This window comes from Palaemon carinicauda, chromosome 20 (assembly GCF_036898095.1).
Source record: "Palaemon carinicauda isolate YSFRI2023 chromosome 20, ASM3689809v2, whole genome shotgun sequence".
In the NCBI taxonomy this organism is placed as follows: Eukaryota; Metazoa; Arthropoda; class Malacostraca; order Decapoda; family Palaemonidae; genus Palaemon; species Palaemon carinicauda.
Window position 1 is genome coordinate 39,003,179 of NC_090744.1, and position 20,636 is coordinate 39,023,814.

Below are 20,636 nucleotides of genomic sequence, written 5' to 3' on the forward strand. Positions count from 1 at the left end.
GATATTGCGAAATAGTGTCGTAAAACTTTTGCTTTTTTAATGTTGGAAAGTGTGTCTAGATGATCTGGCTACCCATGCGTGATTTTGTTTTTGTCAGATACGACGTAGTTATTGGTATATTGGGTATTTAACTGCGGTTGCCAATTTCTGTTTTTTTTTCAATATTTGTAAAAATTTACTACGTAGTAAGGAATTGCCGTATATTATTGATTTTTTTTTCATGTTTATGTGTTAGAAAGTGTGCCTTGATGGTTGGGCTAACACGTGCATGTCTTTTTTTTTATCTGAGATGCCGTATATTAGAATGTTGGGCATTTTTCCGCGAGTGCCCCTTTTTATTTGTTTTGCATTTTTTTGCTTAGTCATGTTACCGTAAGGAATTGGCAAGTAGTGTCGCAAAACTTATATTTTTATAGTGTTGGAAAGTGTTTCTAGATGATCTGGCTACCCATGCCTATTTTTTTTTTAGCCAGATATGGCGTATATATAAGTATGTGTTCGATTTTCCTGTGATTGCCATTTTTTCGTTTTTTCCCATTTCTTTCAAAATTACTACGTACTAAGGAACTATCACAGAGTAATATTTCATTTATATGTTTATTTGTCGGAAAATATGCCTTGATGGTTTGCCTAGCACGTGGCTGAAATTTTCTTTTTCTGAAATGCCGTATATTAGAATGGCCATTTTTCCACGAGTGCCCCTTTTTATTTGTTTAGCATTTTTTTGCTTAGTCATGTTACCGTAAGGAATTGGCAAGTAGTGTCGCAAAACTTATATTTTTATAGTGTTGGAAAGTGTTTCTAGATGATCTGGCTACCCATGCCTATCTTTTTTTTAGCCAGATATGGCGTATATATAGGTATGTGTTCGATTTTCCGGTGATTGCCATTTTTTCGTTTTTTCCCAATTCTTTCAAAATTACTACGTACTAAGGAACTATCACAGAGTAATGATTCCTCTAGATGTTTATTTGTCGGAAAATTTTGTTTACTTTTTTTTTGATTGAATATCATCAAATTTTTTTAGCTAAAATATTGTTTTACATTTTTTTTTCGATTTTATTTCCCTTCAAAAAAATTTTTTTGGGTCAGAATTTTAATTTTATAGGCGTAAAATAATCGACAATTATCCAGCAACCCACCATACAATTTTTATGCATATCCAATAATAATTAGATTAGTAAATAACACCTTGAAATTGACATACCCTTCCTACATTTCAAGTGGCAGATTAGGGAGTCTGAGTCAGTGTGGTTGGCGGCCATTTTGTGGACATATCCGAAGCGTAAGCTGCCCTATCTATATATATTCTTGTTCCCTATAGAATTTGTGATATTTTGGTATATTTTTACCTGCATAAATATCATATTATATATTAAATATATGTATTTTTTTACGAAATTTCCAAGTACTCAAAAAATTACCTTTAGATATGGCCCCTGATATAAATGTAATTTACAAAATAATGAAGATTTTTTTACATATTTCTATTTTAGGATAACATATGTTTATTCCCTAAAAAAATTAGCCACTTCCTATTTCATTTGGGTACCCAAAAAAATTCATGAAATTTGGACAATTTTTTTTGGCCAAAAAAAGTTACCCTTTTTTTCTCATTTCAGATCTTCACCTCCATGGGTCTGACTTCATCCAAAATACATCAAGATGTGTCCTAAACATTCAAGAATCAATTCCTAAAAGGATTTGTGTATATATGTATAAACTTTTTTTTTATGAATTTTTATGTCAGGTCTTTTTTTTTTTCTACTTAATTTTTTAAAAAATTTATAATAAATAGTTTTTCTGCAGATGAGTAGTATTTATCTTTACAGTTGTTTTAAGCATTCATTGAAGTTTTTTTTGGCAAAAGAAAAAAGGAGGTTACTGCAAAAACTGATTTTTCAAGAATTTTTTTTGGCGTCGGGGTCGTTCGCGTCCGAGTATACCCTTAAAGGGGTGTCCGAGGACCGTACCTATCCAGGGTTAACAGCACACCATAAGGCTTCTGATTGTCCTCGTAAGGGTTTTGACCTTTTCAGATAGTACCTAAGAGCTCTGACTGGGCAAAGTACTCTCTCCAGCTCGTTACCCACCAAGTTGGATAGGCTAGGGATCTCGAACGATTTAGGCCAAGGACGTGAAGGAAGCTCGTTTTTAGCCAAAAAACCGAGCTGCAAGGAACATGTAGCCGTTTCAGATGTGAAACCTATGTTCCTGCTGAAGGCGTGGATCTCACTTACTCTCTTAGCTGTTGCTAGGCATACGAGGAAAAGAGTTTTTAATGTGAGGTCCTTGAAAGAAGCTGATTGGAGCGGTTCAAATCTAGATGACATCAGGAACCTTAGGACCACGTCTAGATTCCAGCCTGGAGTGGACAACCGACGTTCCTTAGAGGTCTCAAAAGACCTAAGGATGTCCTGCAGATCTTTGTTGGAGGAAAGATCCAAGCCTCTGTGGCGGAAAACCGCTGCCAACATACTTCTGTAACCCTTGATCGTAGGAGCTGATAGGGATCTAACGTTCCTTAGATGTAACAGGAAGTCAGCAATCTGGGTTACAGTGGTACTGGTTGAGGAAACTGCATTGGCCTTGCACCAGCTTCGGAAGACTTCCCATTTAGATTGATAGACTCTGAGAGTGGATGTCCTCCTAGCTCTAGCAATCGCTCTGGCTGCCTCCTTCGAAAAGCCTCTAGCTCTTGAGAGTCTTTCGATAGTCTGAAGGCAGTCAGACGAAGAGCGTGGAGGCTTGGGTGTACCTTCTTTACGTGAGGTTGACGCAGAAGGTCCACTCTTAGAGGGAGAGTCCTGGGAACGTCGACCAGCCATTGCAGTACCTCTGTGAACCATTCTCTCGCGGGCCAGAGGGGAGCAACCAACGTCAGCCGTGTCCCTTTGTGAGAGGCGAATTTCTGAAGTACCCTGTTGACAATCTTGAACGGCGGAAATGCATACAGGTCGAGATGGGACCAATCCAGCAGAAAGGCATCCACGTGAACTGCTGCCGGGTCTGGAATCGGAGAACAATACAATGGGAGCCTCTTGGTCATCGAGGTAGCGAACAGATCTATGGTTGGCTGACCCCACAGGGACCAAAGTCTGCTGCAAACATTCTTGTGAAGGGTCCACTCTGTGGGGATGACCTGACCCTTCCGGCTGAGGCGATCTGCCATGACATTCATATCGCCCTGAATGAACCTCGTTACCAGCGTGAGCCTTCGATCTTTTGACCAAATGAGGAGGTCCCTTGCGATCTCGAACAACTTCCTCGAATGAGTCCCCCCCTGCTTGGAGATGTAAGCCAAGGCTGTGGTGTTGTCGGAGTTCACCTCCACCACCTTGTTTAGCTGGAGGGACTTGAAGTTCATTAAGGCCAGATGAACCGCCAACAACTCCTTGCAATTGATGTGAAGTGTCCTTTGCTCCTGATTCCATGTTCCCGAGCATTCCTGTCCGTCCAATGTCGCACCCCAGCCCGAGTCTGATGCGTCCGAGAAGAGACGGTGGTCGGGGGTCTGAACAGCTAACGAAAGACCTTCCTTGAGAAGAATGCTGTTCTTCCACCACGTTAGAGTAGACCTCATCTCTTCGGAAACAGGAATTGAGATCGTCTCTAGCGTCATGTCCTTGATCCAGTGAGCAGCCAGATGATACTGAAGGGGGCGGAGGTGGAGTCTCCCTAACTCGATGAACAGGGCCAGCGATGAAAGTGTCCCTGTTAGACTCATCCACTGCCTTACTGAGCATCGGTTCCTTCTCAGCATGCTCAGGATGCACTCTAGGGCTTGGTTGATCCTTGGGGCCGACGGAAAAGCCCGAAAAGCTCGACTCTGAATCTCCATACCCAGGTAAACAATGGTCTGGGATGGGACGAGCTGGGACTTCTCTAAATTGACCAGGAGGCCCAGTTCCTTGGTCAGATCCATAGTCCATTTGAGATTCTCCAGACAGCGACGACTTGTGGGAGCTCTTAAAAGCCAGTCGTCTAAATAGAGGGAGGCTCTGATGTCTGCCAAGTGAAGGAATTTCGCAATATTCCTCATCAGTCGCGTAAACACAAGAGGTGCCGTGCTTAGGCCAAAGCACAGGGCTTGGAACTGGTACACAACCTTTCCATAGACGAATCTCAGGAAAGGTTGGGAGTCTGGATGGATGGGAACGTGAAAGTATGCGTCTTTCAGGTCTAACGAGACCATCCAGTCCTCCTGCCTGACCGCTGCTAGGACCGACTTCGTCGTCTCCATCGTGAACGTCTGTTTGGTGACATAAGCATTGAGCGCACTGACGTCCAGCACCGGTCTCCAACCTCCTGTCTTCTTGGCTACCAGGAAGAGACGGTTGTAAAAGCCCGGGGATTGATGGTCCCGGACTATGACCACTGCCTCCTTTTGTAGCAAGAGCGACACCTCTTGTTGCAACGCTAGCCTCTTGTCCTTCTCCTTGTAGTTGGGAGAGAGGTTGATGGGAGATGTAGCTAGAGGGGGATTGCGGCAGAACGGAATTCTGTATCCCTCCCTCAGCCACTTCACAGAATGAGCGTCTGCACCTCTGCTCTCCCAAGCTTGCCAGAAGGTCTTGAGTCTGGCTCCTACAGCTGTCTGGAGAGGAAGGCAGTCAAAACTTGCCTCTTGTGGACTTGGAACCCTTCTTTGACTTGCCACGGTGACTGTCTGCACGGGTACCTCCTCTGCTGGAGGTTCTGCCACGAAAGGGCGGGATGAACCTGGAAGCAGGTGTATCAACTGCTAGGGGGCGGTAAGGTTTAGTCACGGAAGGTAAGGTCTTAGCCTTACGTGCAGAAGAGGCCATGAGGTCATGCGTATCCTTCTGGAGAAGAGAGGCAGCCATCCCCTTAATCAACTCCTCCGGAAACAGACACTTGGAAAGAGGAGCAAACAGCAACTCTGACCTCTGGCAAGGGGTGATACCAGCAGATAAGAAGGAGCACAGATGTTCTCTTTTCTTGAGGACCCCTGATACATAAGAAGCCGCAAGCTCGCCAGACCCATCCCGTATTGCCTTGTCCATGCTGGACATGATCAGCATGGCTGAGTCCTTGTCAGAAGGGGCAGTCTTCCTGCTTAAAGCTCCCAGACACCAATCGAGGAAGTTGAATATCTCGAAGGCACGAAAGACTCCCTTTAACATGTGATCAAGATCTGAAGAGGACCAGCAGATCTTCGAACGTCTCATAGCCAACCTGCGGGGAGAGTCAACCAGACTTGAGAAGTCGGCCTGGGCAGAGGCAGGAACCCCCAAGCCAGGTTCCTCTCCCGTGGCATACCAGACGCCCGACTTAGAAGCCAGCTTGGGAGGAGGAAACACAAAAGAGGTCCTTCCCAGTTGCTTCTTGGACTGCAACCAATCCCCCATAACCCTCAAAGCTCTCCTTGATGATCTGGCGAGAACAAGCTTGGTGAAGGCAGGCGCAGTAGACTGCATGCCCAGAGCAAACTCGGAGGGAGGAGAACGAGGGGTTGCAGACACAAAGTGTTCAGGGTACAACTCTCTGAACAAAGCAAGGACTTTGCGGAAGTCTAAGGAGGGTGGCGAAGACTTGTGTCCTTCAACATCAGAATGAGGATCATCTAGATGAGCAGCTTCATCCTCAGAAACCTCCTCACCCGACAGTTGAGTTGTAAGAGGCAAAGGCAGAGCAGCAAGCTGAACGGCTGAATCCTGCAGAACGGGTGCATGCGTACCTGCGGATCCATCATCATGCCTCTGCTGGACAGACTGTGAGCTGGCAACAACAAAAGCAGAGGGCCGGTGTGAGGGAGGGTCTGCGGTGGGCTGAGGAGCATGCGGTGTGGTATGCAGAGCATGCTGTAAGGCATGCGGCTCATGCTGCATGGGATGCGGCTCATGCTGCATGGTATGTGGCTCATGCTGCATGGCATGCGGCTCATGCTGCATGGGATGAGGCTCATGCTGCATGGTATGAGGCTCATGCTGCATGGAATGCGGCTCATGCTGCATGGTATGCGGAGCATGCTGTAAGGTCTGCAGAGCATGCTGCATGGGCTGAGGAGAATGCCGCATAGTGCTGGAACCCGGCAACTCCCGATGCGGCAGCTCACGCATGTAAGCAGAAGGTGCAGCACGAACATGCGTCTGGCAGTGAGGACTGCGCAACGGTGGAGGAGCTCTCACAGGAGGAGGGGTGTTAACCTTCTCTGCCTGATACTCCTGCATAAAAGCCGCAAGCTGAGACTGCATAGTCTGCAGCATGGACCACTTAGGGTCTACTGTGGTTGGAGCAGAGGCCTGTTGAGGGACCACTCTACCTCTCTTGGGAGGTGTGCAGTCATCAGATAACTGCGGCGAGTCCGAACTGACCCAGTGGCTACACCTGGGCCGTTGGACTAGCTCGGAAGGGACCTTACGTTTGAGCGGTCGTGAGACCTTAGTCCACCGTTTCCTCCTGGAAACCTCTTCCACAGACGAGGAATGTAAGGGCTCATTCGTCTGGGAGTGGAAGGGACGATCCTTAGCAGATACGTCCGCAACCACTGAGGATACATCTGTGCGCCGATCAAGGCCTGCCGAACCCTTTGGTCCTTCGACATTGCTTCTCCCCTGGGCTTGGGAGCTTGCAAGAGGTCCCGGACTGGGAGGACGACTGGCACGCACAGATGTATCCTCATGCGCAACACTGACACTGACACTATGCACAGCACTAGCACTAACACTTCCCACTGCACTCTTCGCTTTCAGCTCTCTGACATCTGCCAAGAGCTGATTGCGGTCACTAACCAACGACTCCACCTTATCACCGAGAGCCTGAATGGCACGCAACATATCAGCCATTGCAGGCTGAGCACTCGTAGCAGGTTCGGGAGTCACCACCACAGGGGAAGGAAAAGGTTGAGGGGCATGGGGAGAGGAAATATCCAAAGAGCGAGAAGAACTCCTCCTATCTCTTTCCTTCTCTAACCTACGAGTATATCTGAGGAATTCATTAAAATCGAATTCCGAAAGCCCAGCACATTCCCCACATCGATCTTCCAATTGACAGGATTTTCCCCTACAATTGGAACATACGGTGTGAGGATCAACAGAGGCCTTCGGAAGACGCCTATTACAAGTCCTAACACTACATCGCCTGTATTTAGGAACTTGGGAATGGTCAGACATCTTGAATTCTAGAAGTAGTCAAAGGGGGAATTCCAAAGTAAAGCAAAGATCGTTAACCAATGAATCAAATTAATACCAAAAGCTTGCTAAGCTAAGGCTAAAGCTTCCTGTACAGCGAAGGCTAAATTTCAGAGCAAATACTTCACCAAATCGTGAACAAAAGACTCCAAAATCAACAGCGTATCCATGTAGGTCTTGCCGGTGGCACGACAGAGGAAAAATTGAGGTCTTGTTGACAAGAAGTACTGGAGTACCTGACCACAGATGGCGCTGGTGAGTACACCCCCACCTGTATAGCGATCGCTGGCGTATCCCGACCGTAGATTTCTGTCGGGCAACGGAGTTGACAGCTACATGATCATCGGGTAAGATTAATATTGAAAAATGTTATTTTTATTAGTAAAATAAATTTTTGAATATACTTACCCGATAATCATGTAGCTGTCAACTCCGTTGCCCGACAGAATTCTATGGAGGGATACGCCAGCTATCACAATACTAGAAGGGGGTGTATTTACCAGCGCCACCTGTGGCCAGGTACTCAAGTACTTCTTGTTGACACCTCCTCAATTATTCCTCGGTCCACTGGTTCTCTATGGGGAGGAAGGGAGGGTCGATTAAATCATGATTATCGGGTAAGTATATTCAAAAATTTATTTTACTAATAAAAATAACATTTTTCAATATTAAACTTACCCGATAATCATGTAGCTGATTCACACCCAGGGGGGTGGGTGAAAAACCAGTGTACAAGACTAAAGGATAGCTAAGTATCCCGTATTTCATATAATCAGTTATCCACAATAACAATGAAATAATAAGTACCTGGTAAGGAAGTCGACTTGAACCGTTACTCTGCCTTTAATAAGATCGTCTTCCTTACTGAGCGCAGCGTTCCTCTTGGGAGGCTGAATCAACTCAAAGGTGCTAAAGTATACAGGGCTGCAACCCATACTAAAGGACCTCATCACAACCTTTAACCTCGGCGCTTCTCAAGAAAGAATTGACCACCCGCCAAATCAACAAGGATGTGGAAGGCTTCTTAGCCGACCGTACAACCCATAAAAAGTATTCAAGAGAAAGGTTAAAAGGTTATGGGATTATGGGAATGTAGTGGCTGAGCCCTCGCCTACTACTGCATTCGTTGCTACGAATGGTCCCAGGGTGTAGCAGTACTCGTAAAGAGACTGGACATCTTTGAGATAGAATGATGCGAACACTGACTTGCTTCTCCAATAGGTTGCATCCATAACACTCTGCAGAGAATGGTTCTGTTTGAAGGTCACTGAAGTAGCCACAGCTCCCACTTCATGTGTCCTTACCTTCAGCAAAGCAAGGTCTTCTTCCTTCAGATGAGAATGTGTTTCTCTAATCAGAAGCCTGAATAGTAAGAAACTGAGTTCTTAGAACTTGGAAAAGAAGGTTTCTTGATAGCACACTATAAGGCTTCTGATTGTCCTTGTAAAGGTTAAGACCTTTTTAGATAGTACCTAAGAGCTCTAACTGGGCAAAGTACTCTCTTCAGATCATTCCCCACCAAGTTGGACAGGCCTGGGATCTCGAACGACTTAGGCCAAGGACGTGAAGGAAGTTCGTTTAGCAAAAACCGAGCTGCAAGGAACATGTAGCCGTTTCAGATGTGAAAACAATGATCCTGCTGAAGGCGTGGATCTCACTTACTCTTTTAGCTGTTGTCAAGTACACGAGGAAAAGAGTTTTTAATGTGAGGTCCTAAAAAGAGGCTGATTAGAGAGGTTCAAATCTTGATGACATAAGGAACCTTAGGACCACGTCTAGATTCCAGCCTGGAGTGGACAACCGACGTTCCTTTGAGGTCTCAAAAGACCTAGGGAGGTCCTGTAGATCTTTGTTGGTGGAAAGATCCAAGCCTCTGTGGCGGAAAACCGCTGCCAACATACTTCTGTAACCCTTGATCGTAGGAGCTGAAAGGGATCTTACTTTCCTTAGATATAACAGGAAGTCAGCAATCTGGGTTACAGTGGTACTGGTTGAGGAAACTGCATTGGTCTTGTACCAGTTACGGAAGACTTCCCCTTGAGACTGATAGATTCTGAGAGTGGATGTTCTCCTTGCTTTGGCAATCGCTCTGGCTGCCTCCTTCGAAAAGCCCCTAGCTCTTGAGAGTCTTTCGAAAGTCTGAAGGCAGTCAGACGAAGAGCGTGGAGGATTGGGTGTACCTTCTTTACGTGAGGTAGACTTAGAAGGTTCACTCCTAGAGGAAGAGTCCTGGGAATGTCGACCAGCCATTGCAGTACCTCTAAGAACCATTCTCTCGCGGACCAGAGCGGAGCCAACCAACGTCAGCCGTGTCCCTTTGTGAGAGGAGAACTTCTGAAGTACCCTGTTGACAATCTTGAACGGCGGGAATGCATACAGGTCGAGATGGAACCAATCCAGCAGAAAAGCCTCCACGTGAACTGCTGCTGGGTCTGGAATCGGAGAACAATACAACAGGAGTCTCTAGGTTATCGAGGTAGTGAACAGATCTATGGTTGGCTGACCCCACAGGGCCCAAAGTCTGTTGCAAACATTCTTGAGAAGGGTCCACTCTGTGGGGATGACCTGACCCTTCCGTCTGAGGTGATCTGCCATGACATTCATACCGCCTTGAATGAACCTCGTTACCAGTTAGCTTTCGATCTTAAGACCAGATGAGTAGGTCCCTTGCGATCTAGAACAACTTCCACGAAAGAGTCCCTCCCTGCTTGAAGATGTAAGCCAGGGCTGTGGTGTTGTCAGAGTCCACCTCCACCACTTTGTTAAGCTGGAGGGACTTGAAGTTTATCAAGGCCAGAATAACCGCCAACAACTTCTTGCAAATGATGTGAAGTGTCCTTTGCTCCTGATTCCATGTTCCCGAGCATTCTTGTCCGTCCAAAGTCGCACCCCAGCCCGTGTCTGATGCGTCCGAGAGGAGACGGCGGTCGTGTTTCTGAACAGCCAAAGGTAGACTTCCTTGAGAAGAAAGCTGTTCTTACACCACGCGAGAGAAGACCTCCTCTCTTCGGAAACAGGAACTGAGACCGTCTCTAGCGTCATGTCCTTTATCCAGTGAGCAGCTAGATGATACTGAAGGGGGGGGAGGTGGAGTCTCCCTAACACGATGAACAGGGCCAGCGATGAAAGTGTCCCTGTTAGACTCATCCACTACCTGACTGAGCATCGGTTCCTTCTCAGCATGCTCTGGATGCATTCTAGGGCTTGGAAGATCCTTGGGGCCGACGGAAAAGTCCGAAAAGCTCGACTCTGAAGATCCATACCCAAGGAGACAATGGTCTGGGATGGGACGAGCTGAGACTCCTCAAAATTGACCAGGAGGCCCAGTTCCTTGGTCAGATCCATAGTCCATTTGAAAATCTCCAGACAGCGACGACTTGTGGGAGCTCTTAAAAGCCAGTCGTCTGACGGAGCCGGACACAAGATCATGATACTGCTGCACAGTCTGTGAACTGTCAATCATGGGCAAGCGAGGAAGTACAGTGACAACCCGAATCTGTCTAGACTGTCTGGGTCGTACAGACAACTCCTTATCGGGTTGCTGAGGTTGCCGCACTGCGTCACAACAAGTCACTTCTGTTGGTTGTTGAACGTCTTCCCCGTGACACATTGACTCCGTAAACAAAAAATCCTCTAACAAGGACTAAGCTTGGACTGCATGTCATGCAACACAGCTCAAGGTCTATGGGAGCAGGTGTGGTAACAGACGGGATTAGCGACTGAAGTGGAACCATTACCTTCCCTGGAAGCATGTTATGCTTAAATAAAAGTCCATAAGAGGTTATGCAGCTAAAGGCTCCCTCCAAATGACAGAGTCCTCAAGGGAATATCAGAAGGAGGGAGAAAAGAACTTTCTCATCTACAGGGACCATATCCTAGAAAAGCAAAGTTCTCTCAGTGAGGGTTCACTGGTGCAAAAGCAGCAGACTAGAAGGCAACGTTATGAAACTGCTTGACAGTCTAGTGAGTTGGCAACAACCAAAGATGTGTGACTGAGAAGCATGCGGTAAGGTATGCAGAGCATGTTGTATGCAGAGTATGCTGTATGCAGAGCATGCTGTATGAAGAGCATGTTGTATGCAGAGCATGCTGAATGCAGAGCATGCTGAATGCAGAGCATGTTGTATGCAGAGCATGCTGAATGCAGAGCATGCTGTATGCAGAGCATGTTGTATGCAGAGCATGCTGTATGCAGAGCATGCTGTATGCAGAGCATGTAGTAAGCAGAGCCTGCTGTAAGCAGAGCCTGCTGTAAGGAAAGCAGAGCGTGTGCATGGCGTTTAACATTTCTCAGAAATTCCATGACCAGTGCTAGAGTGCTTTATGCATGCTTGCATGGGGTTTTAATATCAACATAATATTTACCTTACATTCATAACTCATGATTCAGATTTTTGCCATATTTTGCGATCTTGTTAAAAATATATTGCAAGGAATACAAATATATTTTTATAAGTAATACAAATAACCTCCATTATCATATGGTTTGAAAATGGAGGTAAGGTATGCTGAACAGCAGAGTCAGAACGAGCTGGAACAACAATAGTTGTGGTTTCCTCTTCAAGACTCTGTTGAGGGAACACCTGAGGCTCAGTCTGCAAAGGCTGAATAAAAGACAAGCAGAAGGAAGGCGCATGGGTGGAGGAGGCTGACTCCTAGCATGAGTGGTTGAACCCAAGGGTTGCGCTTGCTGAGCGGTTGGCGGAAGCGGAGTAGCAAGTTCCAGTTCCTGTGGTGTGAGCGGAGCGCGATGAGGAAGAGGCTGCGCAGAACAAGGTAAATGTCTCGCAAGCTGAGGCTCCTGAGGCGCAAGGCTAAGGTGTTGTGGAGCTTGCCTTGTGGAGGGTTGAGCTCGCTGCAGCGAGAGCTGAGGAGACTGACTCATGGACGGGAGAGGTTGTTGTACCTCAACCGATTGTTGCAACACTGGTGGAGCAGCAAGTGGAGGCGGAGGAAGAGAGGTATAATCCTCCTGATCCCATTGTAAAGGTTGCCTTAAGGAAGGCGGAGGCTGAACACCACTGGGAACAGCAAACTCAGCACGTGGCTCAACATCGTACGCCTGGCAGGTGGTACTGCGATCAGGCGGAGCGAGCATAGGCGGAGGGAGTGTAGGCGGAGGCGGAGGCGCAACACTCTCAGCCCGACACTCACGCAACAAGTCCGAAAGCTGTGCTTGCATGGACTGTAGTAGAGTCCACAACATCGTACGCCTGGCAGGTGGTACTGCGATCAGGCGGAGCGAGCGTAGGCGGAGGGAGTGTAGGCGGAGGCGGAGGCGCAACACTCTCAGCCCGACACTCACGCATCAAGTCCGAAAGCTGTGCTTGCATGGACTGTAGTAGAGTCCACTTGGGGTCGGCAGAAACTACAGTAGGCTGAGGTAAAGCCTTAACAGTCGAGCTCTGTTGTGGCAGAACCTTACTCCTCTTAGGCGGAGTGCATAACAACTAATGACTGAGGAGAGTCAGAGCTAACCCAAGGACTGCATCCGGGTTGTTGAACTCTAACTTCGTACGTCTGGCATAGGTCTGGACTTAACGTTTAAGAGGTCTTGAGACCTGAGACCAGCGTTTTCTCCCCTAAATTTCTTCTGCAGACGAGCAAAATAAGGGCTCAATCGTCTGCGGGTGGGAGTGACGGTCTCGGTAAGACACGCCCACAACCACCGAGGATACTTCTGTGCGCCGATCAAGGCCTGCTGAACCCTTCTGCCCTTCGACATTGCTTCTCCCCTGGGCTTGGGAGCTTGCAAGAGGTCCCGGACTGGGAGGACGACTGGCGCGCACAGAAGTACCCTCACGCACAACACTGAACTTTGCGCTAATCACTTATCACTTTGATTTTCTGTTAGCACTTATTTCACTGAACTCGAAACTTTAAGTGGTTTGTACCTGAAACACGCAATTCTATCCTTTCTCAAAAGTTAGTAATTGCGAAAACAGAATTACAATGTAACAGAAAAATCTAATGAAAGATAAATAATTCAGTGGCTGGAAAGAGACTAAACACTAGATCACTCTAGAAACGTTTACCTTCTTCCCCTAAAGAGACTAGGGAGAAGAGCAAAAACGATAAACACGTTACTCGTACGCCTGGCAGGCTTGAATGAAACGTTTATCCTCTTTCTCCCTCCGTCTCTATCTCTCTCTCTCTCTCTCTCTCTTGACTTAGAACCTGAGAGAAGAGCCCAATCATATATATCGTAAAAACATATTACTGTATTGTTAAAGGAAAAAACTAAAATATTTCCCAAAATGAAAAGTTCCTTTATTAGGATCAAAACCATTAAGTTAAGAAAGAATGAACAAAACGCTAGACACGGTTACTCTTACTGCAACGTGAAACCGTGAACATTCTATCTCTATCGTAACGATAGAGTGCAAGTTGAACGTTCTGAACGTCAACAACTGCAGAGACAAAACAAAACGTTAGTTCAACTTTGAAAACAGTACGAGACTATCAAAGAAATTCTTTCAAACTCTGTGGCGGAAATAGCATAATATGTTAACAGGTAAAACCGAAATGACGGGCTCAATGTTAATTAACTTCGGTACCAAGAAAAGACCGCCTACTATCAGGAAGGTCGAATATAAACAAATAAAAATTAATTTTAATAAGTTTATAATAAAAGGAAGTTAATCGAAGAGGCCTATAAGAGGCGGAGAGATATAAAATAAATCTATAACTTTTGTTAAGCAAAATTAAGAAAGAGAGTCTATACTCTCTTAGACACCAACACTTCCGTCTAAGGGAAGGGTCGGCCATTGAAAGGTGAACGAGAGTTCATACTCTCTTCGTCACCATAATTAATCAAATTAATTCCAAAAGCTAACTAAGCTAATATAGAAGTTTCCAGTAAAGCGACAGCCGAAATCAAAGAGAAATACTTCACCAAAGTCGTGAAAATACTCCAAGAACATAAGCGTATCCCAGAACGTCTTGCCGGAAGCACGACAGAGGAATAATTGAGGAGGTGTCAACAAGAAGTACTTGAGTACCTGGCCACAGGTGGCGCTGGTAAATACACCCCCTTCTAGTATTGTGATAGCTGGCGTATCCCTCCATAGAATTCTGTCGGGCAACGGAGTTGACAGCTACATGATTATCGGGTAAGTTTAATATTGAAAAAAGGCAATTTGATTACTGTACTTAAAAGTAAAATTTTCATAATGAAGTAACTTTGGTTTTGCATTACAAATGTAAAAAATAAATCAATTGCCCAATATTTAATTTGAATTACATTTTTAATTTTCCCAACGAACCTCAGCTGCTCATAACAACTCACTTCAGCGAAACATGGTAAGCAGCTCTTCTAGGAGAAGGACACTCCAAAATCAAACCATTGTTCTCTAGTCTTGGGTAGTGCTATAGCCTCTGTACCATGGTCTTCCACTGTCTTGGGTTAGAGTTCTCTTGCTTGAGGTTACACTCGGGCACACTATTCTATCCTATTTCTCATCCTCTTGTTCTGTTAAAAGTTTTTTTTATCATATACCGGGTATATAGGAGATATTTATTTTGATGTTACTCTTCTTAAGATATTTTATAGTTCCTTGTTTCCATTCCTCACTGGGCTACTTTCCCTGTTTGGGCCCTTGGGATTACAGCATTATGCTTTTCAAACTAGGGTTGTAGCTTAGCAAGTAATAATAATAATAGTAATAACAATATATGGAAACGTACCTGTAATGCCGGCAGATATAACTGCCTGCTACCTCTTAAGGGCATCCCGATTATGTACAAAATACATCTCAGGGCCACATTTCTCTAGTGTCTTCCAAACATCAAAGCCTTCATCCTGACAATTACCTGAAAATACAACAGATGATAGGCTGTGAAAAATTGATAAAATGAGTGAATAGTCATGATTGAAATTTATGAACACAATATTTAATCCACTGTATAATTTAAATACCTTGCAAACCTATGATGAATTGATATAGTAATTTTTAATAATCTCAGGTAGACATAGATTTTACCTTTTCAAATTCTATGTTGGAAAAATACCGCAATTATACTTTTTTGGCAACTGGTGTTAGCTTACTTAAATAATTCTTGGTAAGGATTTACTGCTATACCTAAATCAAAATGGATTGGTATATATTTACTATTACTGGGTCTACTATAGTTGTACAGGCTGTCAGTCAAACTGCCAACCTATGCAAAGTATGACATGAAGCAAAAGTTGTTCATCTGAACAAGTTATGTGGCATAAGTTAGTTATAAGAATGAATATTTCCGTTATTTGGAGAAACAATATAAATTTACTGTCATTGCCCAAAGGATTTTTTAGACATGAGGGTCCAAAAAAATCACCAAGAATTATATATCTGACATACAGTGAACCCTCGCTACTTCGCGGTTCGACCATCGCGGATTCACCACTTCGCGGATTTTTTCCATAACCCATATATATACAGTAATATATATATATATATATGTATGCATGTATTTATGTATATATGTAGGTATGTATATGTGTATACATATAAATATATATATATATATACACACACACACACACATATATATATATATATATATATATATATATATATATATATATATATATATATATATATATATATATATATATCTAAAGTAGGAAGATGTGATGTAGCTCTAAGGGAAAAGTATGGGAAATATGTCTGGGTAATAAGCAAAGCTCTACCTCCAGTTTGTTTCTACATTATGATCAGAGATAAATGTAAACAAAACATTGGTTGCCATTTTTTATTGTGCTTTTTAGCATGTTTAGGAAATGCATGATATAAAATCACCTTTAATATTTGTGCCTGTTTTAGTTTAGGGTACTGTAGTACATGCATTAAGTGTTCTGTACATTAAAGGGTAGTTTGTTAACAGTACTACGTACAAGGGAAGGTTTTAAAAGTCTGAATATACATGTTGAATAAATAGGTAAATATGGTGTCACTACTTCGCGGATTTTCACCTATCGCGGCCGCGACTGGAACCTATCTACCGCGATAAACGAGGGTTCACTGTATTCAAGGTTAACTCAAAACTTAGAATGCACACCACAGTGGGAACTATCCTAACATAGCCCAGCCTAACTTAACTTAGGACATCAGTTCCTTACCTGGCCAGGGAAAGGACATTACTCACAATGACTTAAAAAAACAGTAAATAAATTGTATCTGCATGGGCAGTAGCCATAACAGAATTGGACGGCTAGAAACAAATGAGCGGGGGGCTGCTCGATACACATACTTCACCAGAAAATTTCCTTAAAAACTATCTTGCCCACATTAACTTTAACGGAAGTGATAACGTTAGTTCCAGGGTGTTTTTTTTAAGTAATTAAGCAGTTTAACCTGTACAGCCTTACAACTATAGTAAACTTTTACCAATTGTAAATTTGGATAACCTAACAGTCATTTACATTGTAGCAAAAGTTACTGTTGGACTACACAAAAGAATATCCCATCCTAAAGTAGCCTGGATCATATGAAGGCCTCGTTAGAATATTAGTAGTCTTTGTATAATGACAGACAGAAACATACATAGAACACTACCTAACCTAACCTACAAGCAACCCTTTGACTACCGTATTCTTATCAATAGGGTTGAAAATAAGGGAGTAATGGGGCATGGCCGTCATCATACATACATCCCGACTATTGGCTAAAGAGTAAGACTATCTGGAGCCTTTGTATATCAGCGGCCAGTTCCTCTTTCAGCGCATAAAAATGGACACCAACTAAACTAAACTCTCCCCTTAACTTAACCTACAAGCTGTGTCCAACGACTTGGCTAACGCCCCCCTTACACTGCCGTATTCTTAGTCTGCCATCATCATATATACAGGTGGCCGCTATCATACATACACCCCGATTATCCAATACTAGAGGTCAGTAAATGAGATATTCCTGCTCACTAAGATAGTAGGGTAAAATTATATTTTTCCCAGTCCGTAACTATAATATAACCGATAGCAGTGGGTTTAAATAGTTTACGGGTGGACACTCCAAATTCTAAATACTGGTCACAGGTTTCGGTTGGAAGAGTTGTCAAAACTACGTTAAGTAATAAGTTAGACATCTGGTAATTCTAACAATTATCACATACATTGTACACAGGCGAAATGTAGGCCTAAACAGAACACATCAAGGAATAAACTAACTTAATGAACATCAACATTTGTCATTCTAGGTATAAAACGTCTCCAGTATTTCAATCCATTTGGCAAAATCTTACCTTTCTAGAGAATAATAATGATGTTATTTAAGGTAACCGAATATCAGCTGAAGCTGAACTAGTAGTCTAGTACTACCTCGCTATATTGTTTATGACGAAATAACCGGATACGTTCATTTTATCGTAACTCTATTATATAAATTCCTTTATCATTGAAATACTAAAATTGAGGTAAATCACCGTAAATGTTTCTATGTATCTTATAAAAGGTAATACCTGCAATAAAGTGTGATATTTGATGTTTAATGGAAATCTGCTATATTATTTCTTTATAATACAAAAAGACAAACACCAAGTTTTGTACCCCACGGGGTTACTTTTGTTTACGCCGGAATACATTGCAATCTTTAAAATAGATAAAGTTGAAAATTCTTTTCTATCTTTGGTTTGAGCAACCAATTTTCTTTATAATATTTTAGACTTTTTGGGTTGAATTCAATTAAACGTACCTTTAGTAAGAATTTGTACACTATACTTGTGATACGTTTTGCGAACAAAAAAAAAAAAAAAAAAATATTAAGCCTTTCAGCTTCCTCGTTGCTCTCTGCATAACCTTTTGATTATAGGTGCAAAACGCTTCAATCTGCGGACAATTCATTGTCATTAGTTACCTCCTACAAAGACAGCACAGCTCGCATACTTTTACTTCTAACTTCCAGGGTCTGTCTAAACATATGGGCAATGTCTTTAATTGGTGTTTCTAAATTCCCCAATTCTATGGCATTGCTTCTAAATTTTCTTATTTCATTACAGCTAAACACATGTTCAGTTGTGTTATCTGCATCACTATACAACACACAAAGCCTAACCTTATCATTCCTGTTTCTATAATTTCCTTTTTTATTATATTATATTCAACCTCATTTTCATAATTTCATAACTATTACTGCTTCCCTGGTGTTAAATACTCCACTGGAATCTCTGCCATTACCATTTAAAAACCTCAGTTAGGTCATTTTTGCTTCCTTTTCTTCAAATTTTCTTTTAATTTAATTGGCCGCATTACTTTTTATTTCTTTTTTGAGTTCAGACTTTCTATATTTTCTTACTTCTTCAATTTTAATACCACATTTTTTTTTCTTTTGCATATTTCTATAATACTTTCCCCCTAGCATCTCCCATATGGTTCCCTTGAAAAGTTAGTCATAACTCCATTTCCTCTCTTCTCTACCGTACTTGTGTATTTTTTTTCTCAGGATAAGATAGTGCCTCGTTGATGAGATATTACGAGATAACTCCAACGGAGAAATTTAAAGAAAAGAATGATAGCACGGTGTCCTACTATTAGTAGCTTACGACTGATAAGTTCAAATATAACAAGAATTGTGCAGAAGGTGATACAAGCATGGAAATTTTCTCATGATATCTTTAGGTCATATGGATATTTTTAGGTAGGCAACCACCTTGATGATCACCTCTTGAGTCTTGTAACCCTACGCAAACCTTCAAACTTTAGGCATAGATCAATGGCTATTTCACGAAATGAGGGGATTCTGGGACAGTTGTTCTTCGTTAACTGAACATTTAATTAACACTGGATTACACTTGAGCTTTTGTAGGTCTTATTCTGAGAGTGAGTTTAAGTTACAGTAAATGCATTTTGTGACAGTTAACTCCAATAAACCTTATCAAACTTAAGATTTGGAAAGTGATAATTATACAGTATTACTTCCTACAGACTTGTATAGTGTTTGTATAATTATTCCTATTTCATGATAGGAAAATATAGCGTGTAGGGAGTAAATGACTTCTGATGTGGCTTGAGATACCCAAACTTTTATATAGCTCTAGCCTATAGGTCTGATATAGTTTCCATTAGTCCTCTCAATCTGGGGAACGTATTTATTAATTTCGGCTTGCATGACTTAAATGTAACTTGGTACTTCTAGGTAAAGTATGCAAATGCTATCTTCTATCAATAATAAATTTATTTAGGCATATAGGTATTGTTTCTCACTACTGTAGTGGCGTGTGCTGCAAGTGTGGCCTATTTTTAACTTCAACAACAAAAAAACTTTGTCACATTTCTTCCGTGGCCCTTTAGGAATAATAGGTAAAAAAAACGGGGGTGTCACGATGGAGAAGGGTCTGCACTCCTCCAGTGCAGGGCAGGGTTTTCCTTCTTCCGCCGCTTTAAGGCATGCAGCTAAGGCCTTTTCCAAAAATGGAAGAATCGCAGTGTCAGGTGCGACATATGTAGGATGCTTCTTGCTCAAGGCAGGAAGCTTAGAGCAGGTAAAGCCCCTGCTCTTAAATGCGGAGGCTAGCATGGCCTGGGCCTTTGCGAGATCGAACACTATCTCTTCTTTAGGTTCGGTCTCCTCCTTCGAGGCAGGTTCGGAACGAAGTCGGACGTAACAGTCCGGGTAGGCCTCAAAGCTTGGGAAGAACTCCACATCTTCCAACGGGACCGTGCCGATCTTGTCACTAACAAAGATCCTGCCGGTCGCAATAACCATATGCTCTGCATACCTCCACGGGTTGGCATGAGAGCAAGCTGGGAGATCCTTGACCGAGATCTTCTTCGTGTCTCTGGATCCAATCATAGACCTGATGGACTCCTGGTTCTCCTTCAGTCTGTCGTCCATGACAGCTCTAATCAGTCGGATCAGTTCTTGGGTAGAAGAGGAAGGATCCGGGGTCGAGGAGGTAGACGGAAGGGACAATTCCGTCGGTGTAGGAGTAGGCGGAGGGATGGACGAGGGAGTAGCTCCAATCTCCGACTCGGTGTATTCCACCTTGTCTTCGTCCTCTTCGGCTCCTTGAGCCATAAGCGTCTTCTCCGTGTCTTCCGAGACGTCAGAGATCTGTTCATCATCCTCGGAATCCAAACGACACTCGTGCATGGACTGAGCCATGACCACATCAGGTTCCACTGAAATTTGGACAGTGGGGATTGCTTCCTTTGGAACCACTGAGTCAGGGGAGGCCTTAGGGAACAACAGGGACCTCAGTTCTTCGGTGGCCAGGTACGGTCCAGTAGCATTTCTCTGAAAACCACGCACCCACTTGCGCAGTTTCTCACGAGCAATGTCTCTAACCTCCGCTGAGGGAGGGTTATGGAAGGCCTCAACTAGGTAGGCCTGGCAGACCGTACATTCCAGTGGATTCCAGAACTTCCAATCCCCTTTCTTGTCTGAGCAAGGGGCGTGAGTCCTGCACGCCGTATGTCCGTAAAACTGCGAGCGTTTCACAGCACAGTAGGCGAAATCGCACTTCATCTGCTCCTCCTGTGGAAGAAAGAGAAAATGAGTATGGGGG

General features: G+C 43.6%; 1 protein-coding gene across 2 annotated transcripts in view; it reads right to left on the reverse strand.

Annotated features, from left to right (window-relative positions):
- LOC137660289 (uncharacterized protein C18orf19 homolog A) overlaps window positions 1–17,471 on the reverse strand; it is a 76,065-nt gene extending 58,594 nt beyond the window's left edge. For both annotated transcript variants that reach the window (XM_068395077.1, XM_068395076.1), the window contains exons 1-2: window positions 17,376–17,471; window positions 14,841–14,966 (exon numbers count right to left, since the gene is read on the reverse strand). In XM_068395077.1, coding sequence (XP_068251178.1) covers window positions 14,841–14,885 — 45 coding nt within the window. In that variant the 5' untranslated portion in view covers window positions 14,886–14,966; window positions 17,376–17,471. The remainder of the gene's footprint in view (window positions 1–14,840; window positions 14,967–17,375) is intronic.
- Between the last annotated feature and the right edge of the window lie 3,165 nt (window positions 17,472–20,636).